Genomic DNA, 21,280 nt, shown 5'->3' on the forward strand with positions numbered 1-21,280 from the left:
TTTTTTCCATCAATGTTGTCTTTTGGAAGCATTGGGTGCTCTTACAGGTGCACAGTGGCTTTAGGATTTAGAGCAAGGAGGAGGATGGGACAGGATCCCAGCGTCCCTCCTTAACATGAGTGCTGAGTGCTCAGCAACACCTCCACCCTCCAGCAATCACTGCCAGGGTTACAGCCTCTCAGGGGTGACATCCTATGAGTTTCCTCCTCTCCTGGGAAGCAATACTCTGCTTTTTCCACACCTATTCACTGAGAGAAAGGGAGCAGAGGAGTAAATATAAAGAGCCACAATGACAGAACCAACATCTAAGAATCAGGGATTTAAAAAGTGTCGGAGTGCCACTATCAGCATTGATGGCTTCAGCTTTACTATCGGTAAAATACTCTTTGTTACAGTATGTTATTTGTGTGTGTGTATGAGAGAGAAAGAGAAATCAAGCTTTTGCTTTTGTGTTGCTTAACAAGTGATCCTTTTATTTACCTTATTTAAAATGTTCTAAATATGCTGTCTTCTGCACTGACAGCTTAAGCTATTGTTCCTGCTTCATTCAGTTATGTATTGTTATTTAGTTTTATCACATTTTTCTCGAGCTCAACAACGTGTCAGTGTAAGATATAGTTGAAAAGTTGTGTATCTGTCTATAACTGGGGCCCATTTCAGTACCTTTTCTGCTCTGTAATACACTATGTGTGGCAACCCGCGGCTCTGGAGCCGAATGCGGCTTGTCAGCCCTGTCCAGTGGCTGTACAGGACAGTGTTGTGCATATTTTTCGCAAACGCTGAACGAATCAGTTTTCATATTATTAACGTGAATGTCACGTTCATTCTTTAAATCATCACCGTATCAGGCCATCATGAAATACCTGGAGCGGGCAAGTGTGTGTGTGTGTGTGTGGCGAGCGCACCGGCCCCGGGTCCCGGGGCTCCGACCCCGCCCACTCGCTCGGAGCGACCCACAGTGAGCTCTGAGCACGGAAGAGGGTCCGATCTAGAGACATGCCATCTTCTCCTGTTAAACTGAATAAACAGCGCTAAAAAGCAAGCCCCTGTTTGTGAGGCAATGTATTGTCCATAGTGTGCAGGGGTAGGAAACCTTTAGTATCAAAAGAGACATTTTGCCCCCAGAGAAACGGGCTCTCCTTCTTTCAATGCATACAGGAGGTTGAGGTTGTATATTTGTGTGACTCAACCCCTTACAGACCACACAATTTCACAATCGACATACCCCACTCGCCGTCTGAACGAAAAAGGTCCCTTTCCACATGGCGAGTAATTTAGAGCTAGAAGAGGGGAGCAATAAAAGTACTTTTTCTCCCGTTTTAAATTCCCTCAGCCAATTCCCTCCTGACAAGGTGTTGGTAAGGGTATTGTGGGCATATTCAACCCATGGTAGCTGAGCACTCAAGGAGGATGAGTTGGTAGAAGTCACACAGCGTAGTGCAGTCTCAATCTCCTGATTGTCCCGCTCAGTCTTGCCATTGAACTGGGGGGGATATCCAGAAGGAAGTCTGACATTGATACCAAGAGCTGATCAGAAGGATTTGCATACCTGCAATGTCAACTGGGGTCCCCTGTCAGACACAATGTCATTAGTTACCATTAAATGGGGGAAGGCCGGTGACAAAGTCTAGAGCAATGTGTGACCAGGGACGGCGGGTATGGGCAAGGGGAAAAGCAGACCAGAAGTGGGTCTTGTTTTTGTTTTGAGTGAAGTGGGCCCACTGGAGAACATCAGAGCGGACTGAATCAGGAACAAACAGTGTATTTGCGACTATTATCAAATATTAGAAGTATGGTGCAGATTTGATAATGTACACTGAAGTGCCCCTTTTCAGAGGTGATGTTGGCGCCTGCTTCTGTCCCTGGGCCCACTTTGACGGTGAGGTCAATACCAGCCCCTGGTCTTGTCCTGGGTACCTCATTGGTGGTGAGGCCAGCATCTGCTCCTGACCCTGTCCATGGTCCCTTGTCAGCAGTGAGGCCAGTGCCTGCTCCTGGTCCCTGCAAATCAATATCAACTCTCTCATCTCATCTCTCATCGTCATCCGCTTATCCGGGGTCGGGTCGCGGGGGGAGCAGCTCAAGCAGGGGGCCCCAGACTTCCCTTTCCCGGGCCACATTGACCAGCTCTGACGGGGGGATCCCGAGGCGTTCCCTCAATATCAACTGTTTACCTATATTCAGTGGCAGAGCTGGGGGATGGCTAGGGAAGGCCACGACCACCCCAGGCATCACGTCACAGCCGTCAGTGGTTTCCCCCTTGCGGAACCTTACTTCAATGACACAGGCACACTGCCGGAAACTTAAACTGCACGCATCCTGTGAGTGATTACCATAAGCTGAGCTGAACATCTGCTCCTAGAACTTTAGTAATAGTCAGTAGGGTTGCACGATATATCAAAAATCAATCGTCATCGTTGTATCATCATGCACGATTGACGTATCGTAAAGGTGACAAAAACTGCTATGCATTCATAGCAGTTTTTGTTTTTGAAACAAAGTGAATTTTTGTACCAGATTTGTGCCATGCGCCACGCATTCACGCTCTGCATGTAAATATATTTGGCCAATCAGATTGAGCCCTGCTGCCCTACATAGTAAATTAAAGACATTCAGATCATTGACAGGTTTTTTGTCAGTGAAACGTTGGAAGAAGAGGACAAGAAGAGAATAGATATAAAAATTAATTTGAAAACGGAGATTCGATTTCGTTCCGCCTCCTCCAGCCTAAATTCTTGTGATCAAGTTTATCACAAGTTAAATTCATTACTATGAGCAGTTGTGTAGTTTATTTATGACCCAAGAACATAAGGGAAAAGTAACAGCGCGCACACAAACTCTACTACTCTCTCTCTCTCTCTCTCTCTCTCTCTCTCTCTCTCTCTCTCTCTCTCTCTCTCACACACACACACATAAACTCACAAACACAGTGTGAACAGTCTGAATATAAACAGACTTTGTACACTAAGTAAATGTATGTAAAGCTGGAGGAGATGGCGTCATGCTCACAGCGCAAATGGTGGAGAGAGAGGAGCAGTAAATTACTTACATAGTTGCTAAAATCTATTAACAAATAACTTTTCACAGTCCAAACATGTATAAAAAGCCCGGACTTGGTGGTGCTGTGGCCAGGCTGTGAGCCTTCTCTCGGCTGCTGTGCTGTCCGTGGTCTCCATAGCCAGGGCCAGTTTATGTTTTTTTATCGCATTTCATATTGTCATTGCAGTATTATAATGTTATCGCATATCGCATGTTTTCATAATATCGTGGAGCCCTGATAGTCTGTAGTTTGGGACACTTGTTTTACAGAATTGAACAAAATGCCTTTATTATCATCACAAACCCCTATATACAAAATATAATATAAAAAAAACATCAGAAACAATCCCCGAACTCTAGATAGTCTGTATATCGCACCACATTTATATATTTTTAGAATGTAAGCTTTGCCTTTATATAGCCCTGTATTTTCTACTCAAACATATTTTTATGTTCATGTAATAGTGATCTATTTTGGCCACGCCAGAATTATCGTGGCAATCCCACTGAAAATGTTCTGGGTCAGCCACTGCCTATATCTATTAAAATGTAATCATAAATAAAATGTATGTATATTTATTCTAATCTTTTAAGTGTTGTCAATATTTCTGTGAACCCAGTTATGATTATGTTTCCATTTACTATTTCAGTGAAGTGGAGGAATTCAGTAGAATTGGGGTTTGGACATTAGTGGGATATATAAGAGGAAACTGAAGCTCCAAGCATGTGGACTGGTAGCTGGTAGCTATTAGAGGAAGAGTTAATTTGACAACTACCCTCAGCTGTTCCAATCTAAAATATACCTTGTGTAGGCTACATGTAAGTTTTGTTAACAATGTTTTGCATGAAAATTGCTACTAAGCAAGTGAACATGAGCAAAAATACTTTAACACCGACTATGACATTGGGTAGTCCAGATGTCATACAAGAGTGGTTGTCCTTCATTCCTATCGTTTTAGCCTTTAAGGCCTTGAGTGATGGCAGGACAGTTGCATTATCTTCCCCTTGAAGAATATCCAAAGCAATTGTCAGCAGCTTCATGATGGGAGATCCCCCAGCTGTCTTGGCCTTTAGCAGAATAACTCACCTGATCCATCCAACTATAGGCTTTATCGAAAAGGAATGTTTTAAGTCCAAGCTTAAATGTAGAGCCTGGAGTGGGAGCTGAGTCCAACATTTAAGTCTAATCTTAAATGTAGAGCCTAGAGTGGGAGCTGGGTCCACAGGTGAGAAGCATGGTAGCTGAAGGCTCTACCCCCATTCTATTCTACAGACTAGTTAAGTGAGCCTGTGTTTTGGGAGTGAAGTGATCTATTTGGACAATAGGTGTTATGAAATCTTTGATATATGAAGGGGCTTGATTGTTAAGGGTTTTGAGGAGCAGGATGTTGAATTGTATTCTAAATGTTACAGGGAGCCAAAGCAGAGAAGCTAAGACAGGGATAATAAGATCTCTCCTTCTAGTTCCTGTCAGCACTTGTGCTGCAACATTTTGGTCCAGATGGAGACCAACCCTATTAAAACGCTTTTCCATTATGATATGATATTTTTCTCTATTTGTGACATATCAGCAACATGATTTTGTGGCATGGCATATCTAACTTATGAAAAAATAGGGTAACATGAGCTTTGTTAAGGCGAGAGTTGGAGCAGCCGTGTGCAGCAGGCAGAGACAGGAAGCAAAACTCTGTTAACGTCTTTGTCTGTCTTATTCACGTATGCCACCACTTTATCACTGGGAAATAGTTGTCTTCTTTTTGTAATTTTCATTTTAGCATCTGTGGCGTGTTAGAGGCTTCATCAACCCTCCTGTTCCCTCACGGTGAATCCAGCTGGGATCCCTTGCTCACTTCTACTGGTTTTCTAGAGACTTTATACACGTGGAAAAAGTTTGCAGTAACTGCAGAGCATCTCAATCAGACATTTGAGTTCACATATGCCCCTCCTCCAGAGAAAATACTGAGGAACTGTGAGCTCAGTGCATTTCTGAAAGCAGCTTTGGTGAGTCTGATGTTTGACAGTGCTCTGTCTGTTCGCAACTAGTATCTTGCAAATGGCCAAATTGGGTGAGACAGTATGATGGATTCTTCCAACTTTAGGACTTGACGACAGGGGGCCTGCATACAACCAATGATGCCAGCCTGGCTTGATTAATGAAACACTCTTTGAAACCAGGGTTCTGTTGCCGACTGTGACTCAATACAAACAAAATTAACAATGTGCAATATTTAATAACAGAAAGGATTATCTGTGTGCATGTGTATGTGTTTACAGGTTGTCCTATCTGAGGGGATCAGATGAGACAGGAAATGACTGTTTGTTTAGCTGCAAAATAATATGTATGTGTGTGTGGTTTTAGTTGCTAGGGTGCTGAGCTCAGGGAGTCATTATCACTAATGAAGTAGCCTCTGTCACAGAGTGTAATGTAGTGGTTCTTTATCCCCTTGTCGTCCTAATTTCATATGTACACACACACATGCACGCACGCACAATGGGCGGGTGAGGCCTGTTAAGTTGTCCTCAGAAAAGATTGCTCCTGATGGCTGTGTGATTAGTGTGTGAGAATTGTCTATGTCAATCAAGAAGTGCTATATATAGTTGCACTGTATTAATGTGAGTAGTGGAAAGTGCTTTGAGTGGTCATTAAGATTAGAAAAACAGACCAATTGAGATTAAGTTGCATTTATTAATAGAAAGGGGGCACCAGCTCCTATTAGAGAAAATTTACACAGTTCAATTAATAATCGGTCCTGGATCATGACATTATGAATTCTCGATTCAATTGATCTTTGTTCTCTTCTGTAAAAGAAAATGTTTCTTTCTAATAATTTCCTTATCCAACATAAATCTAGCCGAGGTTGTTGAAGGGAATGACCAAAGGGGTAACTGGCAGATATTATTTGTATTATAAATTTGCCTGTCCTGGACCTCTTAAATTGCATTCAACTTCTCACACAGATCCTTTGTTAAGCTCAACGCAGAACCTATTGTTTTCCATGTGCCTTGATGTAATAGTGTAAAACCTCTCTCTGAATGTTAACCATTAGACAACATTGTGTTGCCCTGCAGTGATTCTTGTCTCCACTGTGCAGGGACTAAAATTCATCTGAACCACCCACAGAATTTGGAACTGGCTGAAAATGACACAGGCTGATGGTGGTAGATGAATATGTTCAAATAAATTGTGTGGTGATAATGTTAATGACAAATGTATGTGACATGTGTTATACCTTACCTAAATATTAAAGGGCACGTATTATGAAAATTCCACTTTTGTAGTGCTTCTACACGTTAATTTGGGTATCTGGCATGTCTACCGTCCCAAAAACTCTGGAAAAAAACAACTCCCGCGGGTTGTTGTGGTTCCTCTTTGTCAGAAACGATACGCTAGAGTGCGTCGAATGGGATTACGAAAAAAAACGTCATTTTCCAAACATGCCCATGTAGGGAGTCTCGCTACATGGCCTTGGACCACCCCCCACCATCATCTCACCGGCTCCGGGGAGAGACGGCCCAGCTCCCCGGCTAGCGTGAGCTCACGAGCTAACGCGCTCCACCCTCTCCCCGGGGAGACAGCGGCGCCAACGGAGCCGGGCCGGTGGAGCCCGGAGCGCCTTAGCTCGTGAGCTTCCACTGCAAACTAGCGTTAGCTCGCTGCTGCTACCCGTCAGACATCTAAGTGGCTGCATAAACATGCCGATCGTCGAGGCGGAGACCCCCCGGACGCCTCTAAACGTTGATTCAACAGTTTGGAAGGATGTTGCTGCTGCGCTAGCTCCAGCTACCACTGTGGGGCTGCGCTGGGGCTCTCGCAGCCAGGCTTCGGCCCACCTGACTCTGGTTCAAAACTATATGGTTGCAAGATTGTATCTTTGTCTCCAGTAGCCATATTTCTACAGAGGTAATGGATAGCTAAAAATCTGGGCGCTTGTATCTCGTGAAGGAGGGAGGAGGGGGGAGAGGGTGGGGGGGTGAGAGGGGGGCGGGGCACTCAAAACAGGTCAAATTGAGTAGGGCTGTTTTAGACAGGGTAGAAAGGTGCTGTTTTAAATGATCCTTGTGGTATTTTGACCAAAATATGTTACAGACATTTCATTAAGACCCCAATGAACCATATCAACTGTGGTTAAATGGGCATACGATGGGTCCTTTAAAACAAAGAACACATCTCTTCAGAATATACCTTGAATAAATAAAATGAAAAGTATCAATTTAGTTGCACTTATACGGCACTTACCTATAGCATTTTGTAGTTTCGCTTGAGATGGGGGCGGGGCACTCAAAACAGGTCAATCTGAGGAGGGCTGTTTTAGACAGTGTAGATTTATAATCTGGTGATGAGTGGAGTGAAGACAAGGGTTGTTATACTGCAGCACGCGATTAGTGATCAGCTGCCACAACCATGCCCAGACCCCTGCCAAACCAATGGAAAACCTATTTCATAAAAACATTTGCTGCCTGGAAAACCAGATAGTACAGCAATCTACATTCATGAATATACAAACTAAAAACTAAAACCACAACACATATCATGCCTGTCAGTGAAGAGTCTAGCCAATCAGAGCAGAGTTGTTTCATTACAGAGATGGACTCCAAGCTGCAGCTGGAAAAGATCAAAAGCACAGTCTAACTGCAGCATGTTTTAAGGTCACATGAGCAGCGCTGAAGTCAGACAAAAATTCTAACCAGCATGCATTGTGTTAGGACCAGCATGCATCATGTAAATCAGTGCTGTGGCGTGCTGCATAAAGTCGAGTGCATCTTTTGTTTCAGACGGTTTTATGTCCTATGTCTGTGTTATGTCCTGATGGTGAGTCCCTGCTCTGAGCGTGAAGAGTAGCACTGATGTTGAGCTGAACATTGCTTCTTGGAGTCACCCCCCTCAACCAGTTCCATCTGAATACACTACAGTGCCAGTCATATAAATAATGTTGTCAGGTTAGAACAGTTTGTTTGGAAGAACAGCAACCCTTGTTCTTCGTTTCCTGTCTGAAATGGGGCTTTTATTTGTATAGCCCATGTTCACAAATCACAATTTGTCTCATAGGGCTTTAACAAGGTGTGACATCCTCTGCTCTTAACCCTCAACAAGAGTAAGGAAATACTACTAAAAATAAGTTTTAACAGGGTAAAAAGAAGGTAGACACCTCAGAGAGAGCCACATGTGAGGGATCCCTCTCCCAGGACGGACAGAAGTGCAATAGCTGTCAAGTGAAAAGGAGAACATCAGCAAGATAAGTGTATTTGCAGCATTGATTAGAATAAACATTATGAAGCATAACTGAAGGTCAATGAATTGGTTGGTTTTGTATTTTTATAAAGTGCTTTTCTAGTCTTGATGACCACTCAAGGCGCTTTACAGTACAGTTTTACATTCACCCATTCACACACACATTCATTCAGTGCATCTATTCGCAGCACTTTGTTATTCTATGGGGGGCAATTCAGGGTTCAGCTTCTTGCCCAAGGACACTTCGGCATGCAGATGGGTCAGACTGGGGATCGAACTGCCGACCTTCAGGTTGGAGGACGACCCCTCAGCCACAGCCGCCCTGTGGAATTGATGGATTAGTGTCAGTAATGGTCCAGTATCTGAATAGAAATACTATATATCAAACAGTCCTGCTGCAATCATAGTCCATGGTCAGCAGCCACCTCTCGCTATAGTCCATGTTGCTATAGTCCACAGTCATTGTCCACTGCCGCCATCAGGATCCATCATCAGCTGCCACCTCGATCGGGGTCCACCACCATTATCAGATGCCAACACGATACAGGATCCGCCATTATTATCACGATCAGCCAACACGAAACAGAATCCGCCATACTGGATCCACCATTACGATCACGATCTCTGATACGCGATCCACCATCACAATTCACAATGTGGCCCTGGATCTGCGGACTATAAGGCAAAGGGACTCCGGGGAAGAAGTGAAGTTAAGAGATATTAATTTATTTAATGTGATAAGGATGGAGAAGAGGAAGGAGAAGCTGGAAAGAGAACCTCCACGTGTAATGTGTCCCCCGACATTCTAGACCAAATGCAGTTAGTAATCATTTCATGCCTTGCTTAAAATTTCAGGAGAGTCAGGTGTCCTCCTGGGTCATAGATCTTTCTATATTTATCTTGTTACAGAGGACTTTAATTTACTTATTATTATAATAAAAATAATAATGGCTTATCTTTGTTTAGGGCCTTTCACGGGACCCAAGGACGCTTTACATATGTTTTGTAAGGACAAAACAGTAGAGAAAAGTAAAAAGGTAGACAAATGCACAACAGGATAGAATTCACTCGCATCAACTTCAAACTTTATCTGGAGCCACTTATTCTATATGTACGTGTTACATGATTTCTGATGCTTAAATGGTTTCCTGGGGATTTTAGCTTTTTCTAAAGAGTGCCAATAAGATTTGTGAATGTATTTTCACTTAAGTCTTGAAGAACTTCTTGTGTTTCCAGTTATGCTGTATAATTCCGGCTGATTCTATTCTGCAGGTATCTCTGACTTCACAGCTGCAGGATCCACATGACAAATAATACTAATTATTATGAATTAGGGCTCAAGCGCTGACAGGCAATGACAGACAGTGAGGCCCTATTGAAATTCTAAAGTTAGGGCCCGAGCACGAGGTGAGGCCCTATTAAAATTGTGAGGATTATTATTATTTTTGTTTTGTTTTTTCGGGCAAATTAATTGGCTTTTTGAGGGCTTTACATGCTCATATTCTTACAAAATTTGCAGAAAATTTGATAGTTGTGAAAATGATCGTATTCTAGAAGAATTTTCAATGGGAGTGGCAAAATGGCTCAACGGGGCCCCCCCGAGACCCCTGGAACGCGTTCACATTGACCGATCTTCACAAAAATCAATACACAGGTGTATCATGACTAGACAAACAAAAAAGTCTTAGGTGAAATTACAAAAACATAACAGCTAACCTGAAAAATTTGCATTTAGTGGCCATATTCCACATTTTTGCTATTATTATTATTCATCATCATATATTTTAACTGGTGTTGCTATCCCGTTTTTAAAATCATAACATCTTTAGATATGACTCAACACTTCACTACAACAACCAGTCTGACAGAGAGCTGAAACATGATGGTTTCAAAACGTATCCTCGTCTCTCACTCCTCTCTCTTCCCCCTCTATCTCTCTTCTCTCCCCTCTTTTCCACCCACGTCTCCTCTATTCCCCATTTCTCCATTCACATAGTCGAGGGAGATGGCTGCCCACATTGAGTCTGGTTCTGTTTGAGGTTTCTTCCAGTTAATTTATTTTTTCTCTCCAATCGCCAAAGTTCTTGCTCATTGTGGGAACTGTTGGGTTTCTCTGCAAATTGTTATATCATTACTCCACTATATAAAATGCCTTGGGAGAATACATTATGATTTGGTGCTATACTAATATAATATTATTGAATTTTCTCCACTTTCCAGTTGCCAATGAGGTGGGAAAAGACACCCGCTGTTCACTGGCCCGCTTTGCACGTGAGTTCATCAGCTATCACCATTTTAAATTTTCCAATTCAGTTCTGAAAATGCGTGGGCTTATATTACGAATAATTTGCTGTTATCTGGGAAAATTCAGGCTTGAGTCAAAGATTACAGTCTTATGTAGCTTGTTTAATTTCTAATCGGGGTAAATCAGCATGGTTATGTATGCTTAACGGCCAACCGACTCAAGAGAAGGTTCAGTTCAAGATAAGAGATCAACCTGTGTAAAATCCCCGCCCACTGACTAATCAATTCGTCTAAGAGGATCCCGTGGAGCTTGTTGCGGCGGACATAATCCATTTTCCTACATTGATAAGTATTAATATCAAAAACATAGATTCTCATCTGCCAGCTGCTGGACCCAAACATGACCAACCCGACAGGAAGGAGCAATGCGCTCACAGTATCGCTGTCTGCATTGTCCTAAGTTTCTTTGCTTGATGGAGTAGCTTGTGTACTGTTAGTGATGCTGGTGTTTATAATTCTTTTGCTCCCAAGTTTGAACCCACCAGTGTTGCACCTGAAATAGTACATCTAAAACTGTCCTACACACAATGAGTAAACATGTAATTACAGATTAATGTAATGGCAACACAAACTAAATTATCGTCAGATCTACTCTTGCCCTAGTGATAGGAAGGTTTTACCATAAAACATTCACACATTCATACAACCTATGACTCTCTTCCAGCTGTAACTGTGTTTCCCTTAGTCTAGATCATGTCTTTCTCCTGTATTTTTATCATATAATGGTTTGCTTCCCGTTGTGAAACATGCAGCTCTGCTGCCAGTAACCTTGTCTATGCCTGTGATTGGTCATCTGCAGTAACCAGTGTTATGCATGAACGCGTTCAGCTAAGTACACCATGTTAAATAAGTATTGAGATGTCCTGAGGGTCAGTGAACAGGTCGGGGTGGGGCACGTGACAGTATCATTATAATCAGGGGCGCAGTAAAGATAGTTATGATGTGAAAGTGTGGTTTAAAATACTAAACTGTGTTAAAGCAAGAAAAAGTCTAATTGTTTTTATTGAAATTGTCTAGGCTCATGGTCCCAGAATGCACTATGCACCACTATCACAGCCGGCATTGACATCACTGACAACAAAGGAATTCTGACTAGCCCACGCAGTGCTGAAGAGGTCCTGGCTGATGAGCTGCCATATCCTGATGCACCTGACGCTATGGAGCAGACTGCTCTCAGGTTTAATATATACACACACACTGAAATAACACACGTATAGAAACTCTCAATTAAAGACAAAATAATAAACATTTTACGTTATTATTTATCTTTATTTTATGCTCTATCCTGTAAATGTATCATCCACAATTACAATGTGAAGATGTGATAGAGGAGAATTTGACAATTATCAGGACCCTGTATTTTCCCAGGGAGGCTGAGCAGTAACTTTTTACCCTCGTACTTTGAGCGCATCTTGTGGCCCCCTTTTTTAAAAAATTAGGTCTGGTCTGCTGCTCTGCTACAGTTACTGTCCTCATTGTACATGCTACAGTGGAGAGATGTGTCAGCCACAACAGCCCAACAATGGCTACTGCTTCTGCTGAATGGTATCAGGGCTAATCTCATCAACAACCATCCCCTTCACTATATTAGCTACTTCTGTTAGGGATACATGTGAGACTTCTACTGAATCTTTAGAACCGATTAATGGATTTAGGAGGTACTCAAAGTGCCTTCTGAATCCTGTTTGCTGACGCAGGAGGCCCCTCTGCCAAACAACTCCTAAAGGCCTCCTTCTTCAGTTGGCTCCAAGCTGGTGTCCACCAGTGGGTTCTTAGTTGACAGACCCTAACCCTGTCAACTTGACAGGCACCACTGATCAGCGGATCACATTTGGCCCTCTCTTTGGTGGAAAATTGAAAATGGCCCACTCAGGATGCATGGAAAGCTCTTCTCTTCTCTGGTATAAAGGGCATTTTATCTGTCGGCCTTTTTTTCTAATATTGTTTTGGCCAATGGCTTGCCCATAAATCAGGGGCCACAGCCCAATGGCTGTTTTGAGTTTCCTATAATGACACAAGGCTTCATCTGTCTTGATGTTGGGGCTCAGAGACAAAAGTCGTTGTTGACTTCATTCACCTATTATCTGATTAGTTCCTGCCTGTGTGTTTCCTGTCCAGAGATATCTTGTCTAACTTACCTTTTTCATTTTTACATTAACATTGTTACAGTTGCCCTGGTATATACACTATCTTCCACATTCTTCCTTATGTAGCCTCTTCATGTTTGACCCTTGTTACTATATTTGATTTTTTAACTTTTGCTTCCCCAACTAGACAGAATGCATTATGATTTTGAGTGTGAGTTAAGATTCTGCCTTTAAAATAACTCCTGGTCTTCTGTGTCATATCTGCATTTATCACCCAGCCACTCACAGAAGAGGCCTTTGGTCTTTTGTTAATTAAAGATTCGAAAATATTTTTTCGGAATAATATAAGTATTCATGGTGATGGTGAAGTTCCATCTATCAATCCACCCTTTTTAAAATTTTGGGTGAAGCCTGACGATTTTAACTATTAACATTATTTAAGTGTAAGGGGCATTTGTAATGTGGTGTGTGTGTGTGTGTGTGTTTATTGCAGGTTGAGATGTCTTGTTAAGCAACTGGAGAGGGGGGAGGCATCTGTGGTGAACCTGAAGAAAAACCTGGAGTATGCTGCATCTGTCCTCGAACATGTATACAATGATGAAACCAGGCAAGGAGTTTTTAGCTCAGTTCTGTTTTATATTAAACCATACATACTATTTGGATCAAATCCTATATCATTTGAACTTTTCAAATTCAATTAGAAAACCAAAATCCTTTTTTCGTTATTCATTTTTTAATCTGATACCCATAAACCAATAACTGATTGTTTTTCAAAAATAGGGGAAAAAAAGGTCAGTGGCAAATCTTTGTATTATTCATTCATGAGTGTAGGCACTCACCCAGACCCCTCACCCCCACAAATATAATTTGTATCTAAAATTGGTGTAGTTAGTAAATGTATTTACAAATGTAATTAAAAAGATTCAGACAGTAATGGGTATTGCGAAATTATTATTAAATATTCAATTTCTATGCCACATCTTAGAAGAAGATCGAGAGTGTGTTTAAAAGAGTGAGTGGGGTTATTTACATTTTCAATAAAACCGACGGAGTCTATCTAAGGCTGTCATGTGCAACATTTACATGAATGCTGAAATCACCTATAATAGCATTATCTGTGATAACATCGGGCTCAGGTAAAAATTCAGAGAGATTATATAGAAATTCAGAGTAAGTGGCAGGTGGACAATATTGTATATAATAATTAGATGAGTCATTATTTTTATTAGTAGCTTGGGTGTATGAGGGTGAGGATGTGACCTTCAAAAGAGTTATACTTACCTTTAGGTCAGTCTGCAATGACAATTATGTGTTATGAACTTTTTGGCTCTATGAGCCGGCTCTCTTACAGAAATGTTGGAAGCCAGCTGCCGTCTGAGAGCCATTTTTTTAATTATTTGGTCAGTTTGCCTAAATTCACCTGACTTTAAGTCTAAGGAGAAAGGCACAACTGCAAAAGTTAAGGTAACAGCCGGGTCTGGTGTGCATTTCTCTAAGAATTTGTTATAAAAGTTGAGTGAAATTCACCCTAACCCAAAGAGCTGTGAGGAAAAAAGTTGTATGAATAAACATTACAAGTAAATAAACAGTGTTAGTCAGGCCATGTTGATGTGAAAAGTAGCTTCCAGAAATTGTGCAGTGTATGAGCTTTGGGATTTCTGTGAATCTTTCACAGGAGGCAGCTGGATCCAGAGGATGAGCTCAGTGACATCAGGTCAGACTTTGTTCCATCAGAAGTTCGTGACTGGCTGGCTTCCACTTTTACCCGGCAAAGGGGCATCATGCTACGCCGAAATGAAGACAAGCCACGCTTCCGCAGCATTGTCCATGTAGTGCAGGCTGGCATCTTTGTGGAGAGGTTTGATTTACTTACATTAAGTATTATGTGTCCAGGACTTGAGGAAGTGTAATGGTATTTGTTTTTATAAAGTGCTTCTCTAGTCTTGATGACTCGATGACTGATGACCACTCAGTCAAAGTTTTGCTATTCACACATTTACACATGTTTACCATGTAATCAATCAATCAAATTGTATTTGTATAACCCATATTCACAAATCACAATTTGTCTCATAGGTATAGTGTATAGTTGACAGGAAGACAGAGTTTTAATTCATATATCCAGCTGAATTACAAAGCTTTGATTTTGAAAAGTTTCGAACTTGAGTAAGTAATGTTGTAGGTGGTTGCTTATGAAGAACACACAGGCAGGATTGCAGTTTCAAAAGGGGTCTGTTTATTTCAGCATGCGCACCAGTATTTATGTCCCTCGATCTGAGTCTTGTTGCCAGTGCTGACGTGGACGCGTGCATGTTCTCCCGGAAGTCTGTTGTGTGTTTTTGTGTGTGTGTGCTCCAATCTCTCCAGCATGGTCTTATATGGAATGTGTTCTTAGATATGTTGTTTTGATGGGATGACGATACAAGTGGGAGTTGGTCGTCACCATACTGCAGCCAAGTTTGGTCAAAACAAGTTATGCAACATTGTTCACTCAGAGGTAGAGTTGTAACACCACCAGTTAAGCAAATCATTCAAATGTATACACACACCACACATCTAAATAAAGCAAATTCAGTGTAGTTTTATGAAAGACAATGACTATAAAATCTTCACTTCAGATAAAACTCTCTACCATAGCCTGTTTATAAAAGGCTGTACACACCACACCCAGCATACAAACCATTTACAAATTGTAAATGGTCTGTCACACATACATGCCGTGCATCTAAGTGCAGGATTTTCTCTATTAGAAAGGGCAATATCTTGCCCAAGGACATTTCAGCAAGTGTAAATCGGACCGTCAACCTTCTGGATATAGGACAACTGCGCTAACCCCTGGGGACTCAATAACGACAACAAATAATTCAGAATTTAGCTCTTGAGCATCACCACAGGTCAAGTAAACTGCCTTTACCAGCTGTTTCTGTTCAGCAGTTGTGCAGTTGCAGAACCAGGCAGTGATGCAGTAGGTCAGATCTACGGAAACTTTCATTCAAGTGCTCCGCTTAGCTGCCCAGTGTCTGGTCTTGAAGTGAAAAGTCTTGCCAAATGCTTTTGCTGCAGAGTTGAGTGAATGAGGAGGAAATGTAAGGTTTGACAGAGGGAGCATGTGGGGTCTTCTCTCTACCACTGGCTGTCATCTCATTCATTGTCCTTGCCTAGCCTGTGCGACTTCCTTTACACACCTTGTTGCCTCATTCTGCTGGTGTTTCTCTTTAGGCAGAATGTTCCTAATTTTTATAATACTGTGCTGGTGGAAGAAAGCTGTCCCAGAGACGTGTTTTTTTTATGTGGTTCAAATGACAGGTCCTAGTCAATCATAACTCCAAGGTTCCTTACAGTGGAGCTAGGGGCCATAATGATACATCCAAGGTGACTATCTGGTCAGACAGTGTTTTCCTGAAATGTTAAGGGCCAATTAAAATGACCTCAGTTTTGTCTGAATTTATAAGAAAGAAGTTTTGGGTCATCCAGGCCTTGACGTTCTTGAGACATTCCTGAGGTGATTAGATTAATCAGGCTTCATAGATATGTACAGCTTGGTGTCGTCTGCGTAGCAATGGTTGTGTATGTGGTTCTTTCTGATGATGTTGCCTAAAAGGAGCATATATAAGGTGAAGAGTAGCAGTCCTTGTGGAACTCCATGACTTTTGTGTGCATGGAGGAGTCATTGTTAACATTAACAAATTAAAATCTATCAGATAATTAGGGCTGCGTGAGCAGCACTGTGCAGGCCAGAGCACTTGGGGATGTGGGACCTGATGCATCTTTTTCACAGTGTATCCGTGGGTGGCGCTGTGACGATGCGTCAATATTGACATATGGAACTGATAAGGGCGGAACTGTGATCATGTGAAAGAGTTTTGAGGCTGATTGGACAATGCACAGGTTAAAGTTAGATGATTCACAGACTAATCAACACGGACACTGCAGAGTTTTCCAGAAGAGAAGAGAGATGGAATACAGAAAGGGAGCTGTAGACCCCCGGATTACATGTCTCATCACCCTCTACCATCTAAGATAAAAACAGAGATACTTCAAGACCTGATCCTTCAAGAGGCCAGTGCACATGTCACTTACAACATGGTATAAAGCTGACAAGTTACCACATGCTGCCATATTAAAGTGGAATCAGAGTAGCATATTTCAGCCTTTAAGCTTGGGCCTGGAGGCCAAGAGTCAGGGGCCTAGTAGTGGTTATTGTGTCATAGTGAAGTGACTTAGGTTGTCTTTCTTTAGTTTGAAGAGTTTCAAAAATAGTACTTTTTTTTTTTAACACTGCACATTTGAACTTGCCTGGTGTTAACAATAAAATTTAAGCACGAGTGGAAGATTTTGATTAATGTCTCCTTCTTCCACTATGGGGCTCAATACTACAGTGTGAGTTGAATTTGATGTCCATAGGACTTGCGTGTTGGCAGCTTTTCAGACTTTTCCTGTTTTTGACTGCTAATTATTTTTTGAGCTATTTGCTTCCCATATTAAGTAACTGTGATAATTTTTTCTCTAGTCTCTAGTTTTGCCCCACAACAATATACTTTGAAACACTATAATAAACTTTAAATTCAGCTTGATTGTTTTATCTTATTTTACTATTAACTATTTTACTATTCATAATAAATGCTGTGATTCAAAACGCATGGGCCATTTCAATAATTAAACAAATTGTTGAAAAGAAATTAAAAAAATATGAAATTCTTACAATACTAGCCATGAAGCATTCAGTGTGTCTTGGCTTGTTTTACATTGTACTATGTTATGTGTGTCTTGTACAGGATGTACAGACGAAACTCCAACATGACTGGTTTCTGTTATCCCCCAAATGTCATCACTGTTCTCAAGGTATTGATGGGATTTTCTGTTTGTCTGTGTAACTGATTCATATACAAATGGCATACAACATTATTCCAGATTTCTGTCATCCAATATCAAATTGACATACATTTTTGGTGAATTTCTACATAGGCTTTAATATCATGCTCATGCTGAGTTTAAATATTTTTAATCAATCCACTCACATTTTGAACTGATACTTGAGTAAGGGTCTAGAATTGAGGGTTGTTTAAGAGTTTACGTTAAGTGTGGGACATAATAAATGTTTTTAAATTATAACACTGCATTACTGCTACCACATCCGTTGTAACACTAAATCTCATTGCAAATCAGATAGCAGGTACGATAACCTTGCTTATATACTGTTAATAATGTAGATAGTTGCTTTTAAGTAAATTTAAATGTTTTGACTAAACAACAAAAACCTTGGCAGCACCTTGAGTTAAACATTTCTTAAAATGGGTTAACAGTGAAGTTACTACTGACCACTGAAAGTACCCTGATAAGTCACTTACACTAAGTACTTGTTGTCTATGATACCTTTAAAAACTTCCATACCAAAAACAGATTGGTATGGCATGTTGATATTCATTTGCTAATAAACTTGTTTATCTTTGTATGTGTCCATTCTAGCACATAGACATGTGGTCCTTTGATGTGTTTAAGCTGAATGATGCCAGTGGAGATCATGCTCTGAAATTTGTCCTATATGAACTACTCACCAGATACGACTTGATCAATCGTTTTAAGGTATGTCATTTCAGTTATGTGGTATTTTATCATATATGTATTAAAGAAAGAGGTAGAGGGGTAGAATAGAGCTTTTTATTGTTTTTTTTCATATAATACACAGCATGAAACAAATTCAAATGAATAATATTCGGCACAATTTAAAGTGAACAGTAAACAAAGGAGGATTCAGGAAAACAAGTATATACATTTTTTAATGAAATATCTTACAGATTATGTGGGTGAATTGATGAGGCTGTTTTTTGACGAGTATGCATACTGCATATTAATATCAGGAGATTAATTATAAACGTATAAAAGAAATGAATGTATACATAATATGTGTCTGTGCTCTCACATTTACTGCCAGTAAAATGTATTAAATCAAGAATCCAAAGAAACTATAAGACAATTACAATAAAACAAATTTAGGAGAACTTTCTTTAGTGTGATTCAACAAAACCGAGTTGTGCTTTTAACATTAAGTAATGTTACCCCGTAGTTAGCAACATACTTTAGTTACTGCTTGTACTAGGGCTGCCGCGATTAGTCGACGTCAATGTTTTAAGTCGACGCGTCGGACCCACACAAATTATGAATTTTACCTTTTAGATTTCTAAAACGTTTCATTACAATTCATTATAACAAATGTTCTTCTTCAATATCACCACGTAACGCCGGGTTTACACCGGACACCGAAGCACTGCGCCGCTCCGCGCAGCACAGCGCTATTCTCAAGCGCGCAGGCGACCGGGCGGTTCACAGGGGACGCGCATGTCTCAGCGCCGGTCAGCCCGCGATCCTGCTTTAACCCGCTTGTTGTTGTATGTAACCAGTTAAATGTACTGGTTCATGATGATGGTCTTCATAGCCCCCCCACCTCTCTTTTTCTCTTCCTGTCTCTGTCTATCTGCTTGTGTGCTTGAAGTGGATGGGCAGAGGGGGTCATTTAGTTATGTTATTGGGGAAATAAAAACTCTAGGACAATAGAAGGGAAATACAAAGAATGGGATCAATAAATCAATCAATCAATCAAGTAAGTTTTATTTGTATAGCCCACATTCACAAATAACAATTCGTCTCATGGGGCTTTAACATTGTGTGACATCCTCTGTCCTTAACCCTCAACAAGAGTAAGGAAAAACTACTAAAAACCCTTTTCACAGGTAAAAATATGTAGAAACCTCAGAGAGAGCCACATGTGAGGGATCCCTCTCTCAGGACGGACAGAAGTGCAATAGATGTCAGGTGTAAGAAAACATCATCAGGATTTTTAGCAGCATCCATGAGGCTAAACATTTTTCAATACTATGTGTCAGGCAGTCCCGCTGCAATCACAGTCTCTGGCCAGCAGCCAGCAAGACCACGATCCAGCATCAGGATGAGATCCACTGTAATCCACAGTCATTGTCCACCGCCGCCAGTTAGAATCCATTATCAGCTGCCGCCTCGGTCGTGGTCCCTCATCATCCGATGCCAACGCGACAAAGGATCCTCCATTACAACGACGATCAGCTGGCACGATACAGAATCCACCGAACTGGATCCACCATTGCGACCTCCGACACGCGATCCACAATCATAATCCATGGTGCGGCCACAGCTGTGGCCCTGCATCCGCGGGCGCTAAGGCACAGAAACTCCGGGAAAAGGGGTCAAGTTAGTAACATGTACTGATCAGATAAGAATTATCTTGATGTGATAAATATGGAGAAAAAGGAAGGAGAAGCAGGAAAGAGAAGCTCCGTGTGTCTTGTGTCATAAATTCCCTGTGCGTCTTAGCATCATCAGGGGTTTTTGCCATTTAATCAAATTTGGAACATCGCACTAATTAGCTCTAACTATAAGCTTTATAAAAAAGGAAGGTTTTGAGTCTACTTTTAAACGAACAGAGCGTGTCTGCTTCCCTAACTGAAAGTGAGAGATTATTCCACAGCAGTGGGGCTTGATGGCTAAAAGCTCTGGCTCCTACTCTACTTTTAGAGACTTTAGGGACAACAAGTAAACCTGAGTTCTGGGATCGGAGTGCTCTAGTAGGTTGATATGGTACTAACATCTCTTTAAGGTAAAGAGGTGCCATATCATTAAGGGCCTTGAAGGTGAGGAGGAGAATTTTAAATTCTATTCTAGATTTAACAGGAAGCCAGTGTAGCGCTGCTAATACTGGAGAAATGTGCTCTCTTTTCTTAGTTCTCGTCAGGACACGTGCTGCGGCATTTTGGACCAGCTGCAGAGTCTTTAACGACTTGCTGCTGGAGCCTGATAATAATGAATTACAATAGTCCAGTCTCGATGTAACAAAGGCGTGGACTAGTTTTTCTGCATCTTTTTGCGAAAGGACATGTCTGATTTTTGAGATATTACGCAAGTGGAAAAACGCGGTCCTAGAAATTACTTTTAAGTGACTATTTAAGGACAAATCAGGATCGAAGATCACTCCCAAGTTCCTGACTGTGTCATTGGAAGCAAGGGCAATGTCATCTAGCGCAGCTATATCATTAGATAATGTATCTCTAAGGTGTTTAGGGCCGAGTATTATAACCTCTGTTTTATCTGAGTTTAATAAGAGAAAATTGCGGGTCATCCAGGTTTTTATGTCCTTGAGACATGCTCGAAGTTTAGTTAATTGATTACTTTGATCAGGTTTTATTGACAAATATAACTGGGTGTCATCTGCATAACAGTGAAAATTTACCGAGTGTGTCCTGATAATGTTTCCTAGTGGAAGCATATATAATGAGAATAAAATTGGGCCGAGCACAGACCCCTGTGGGACACCATGGTTAACTTTGGTGCGCACCGATGACTCATCATTGATTTGAACGAATTGGGAGCGATCAGCAAAATAAGATTTAAACCAGTTTAAGGCCGTTCCTTTAATGTTAATTAACTGTTTTAGTCTCTCTAATAAAATTTGATGGTCAATTGTGTCGAATGCTGCACTGAGATCTAACAGAACGAGGACAGACACAAGTCCCTGGTCTGAAGCTATTAGAAGGTCATTAGTGACTTTTGCCAGGGCTGTCTCTGTGCTGTGATTGGTTCTAAACCCAGACTG

General features: G+C 41.3%; 1 protein-coding gene across 1 annotated transcript in view; it reads left to right on the forward strand.

Annotated features, from left to right (window-relative positions):
• Window positions 1–289: 289 nt before the first annotated feature.
• pde1ca (phosphodiesterase 1C, calmodulin-dependent a) overlaps window positions 290–21,280 on the forward strand; it is a 130,818-nt gene continuing 109,827 nt past the window's right edge. Inside the window, exons 1-7 of the mRNA XM_061093614.1 lie at window positions 290–374; window positions 10,490–10,540; window positions 11,591–11,750; window positions 13,154–13,267; window positions 14,336–14,518; window positions 17,436–17,502; window positions 18,127–18,243. Of these exons, the coding sequence (XP_060949597.1) occupies window positions 290–374; window positions 10,490–10,540; window positions 11,591–11,750; window positions 13,154–13,267; window positions 14,336–14,518; window positions 17,436–17,502; window positions 18,127–18,243 (777 nt within the window). The remainder of the gene's footprint in view (window positions 375–10,489; window positions 10,541–11,590; window positions 11,751–13,153; window positions 13,268–14,335; window positions 14,519–17,435; window positions 17,503–18,126; window positions 18,244–21,280) is intronic.

Source organism: Limanda limanda, chromosome 20 (assembly GCF_963576545.1).
Source record: "Limanda limanda chromosome 20, fLimLim1.1, whole genome shotgun sequence".
NCBI classification, from domain to species: Eukaryota; Metazoa; Chordata; class Actinopteri; order Pleuronectiformes; family Pleuronectidae; genus Limanda; species Limanda limanda.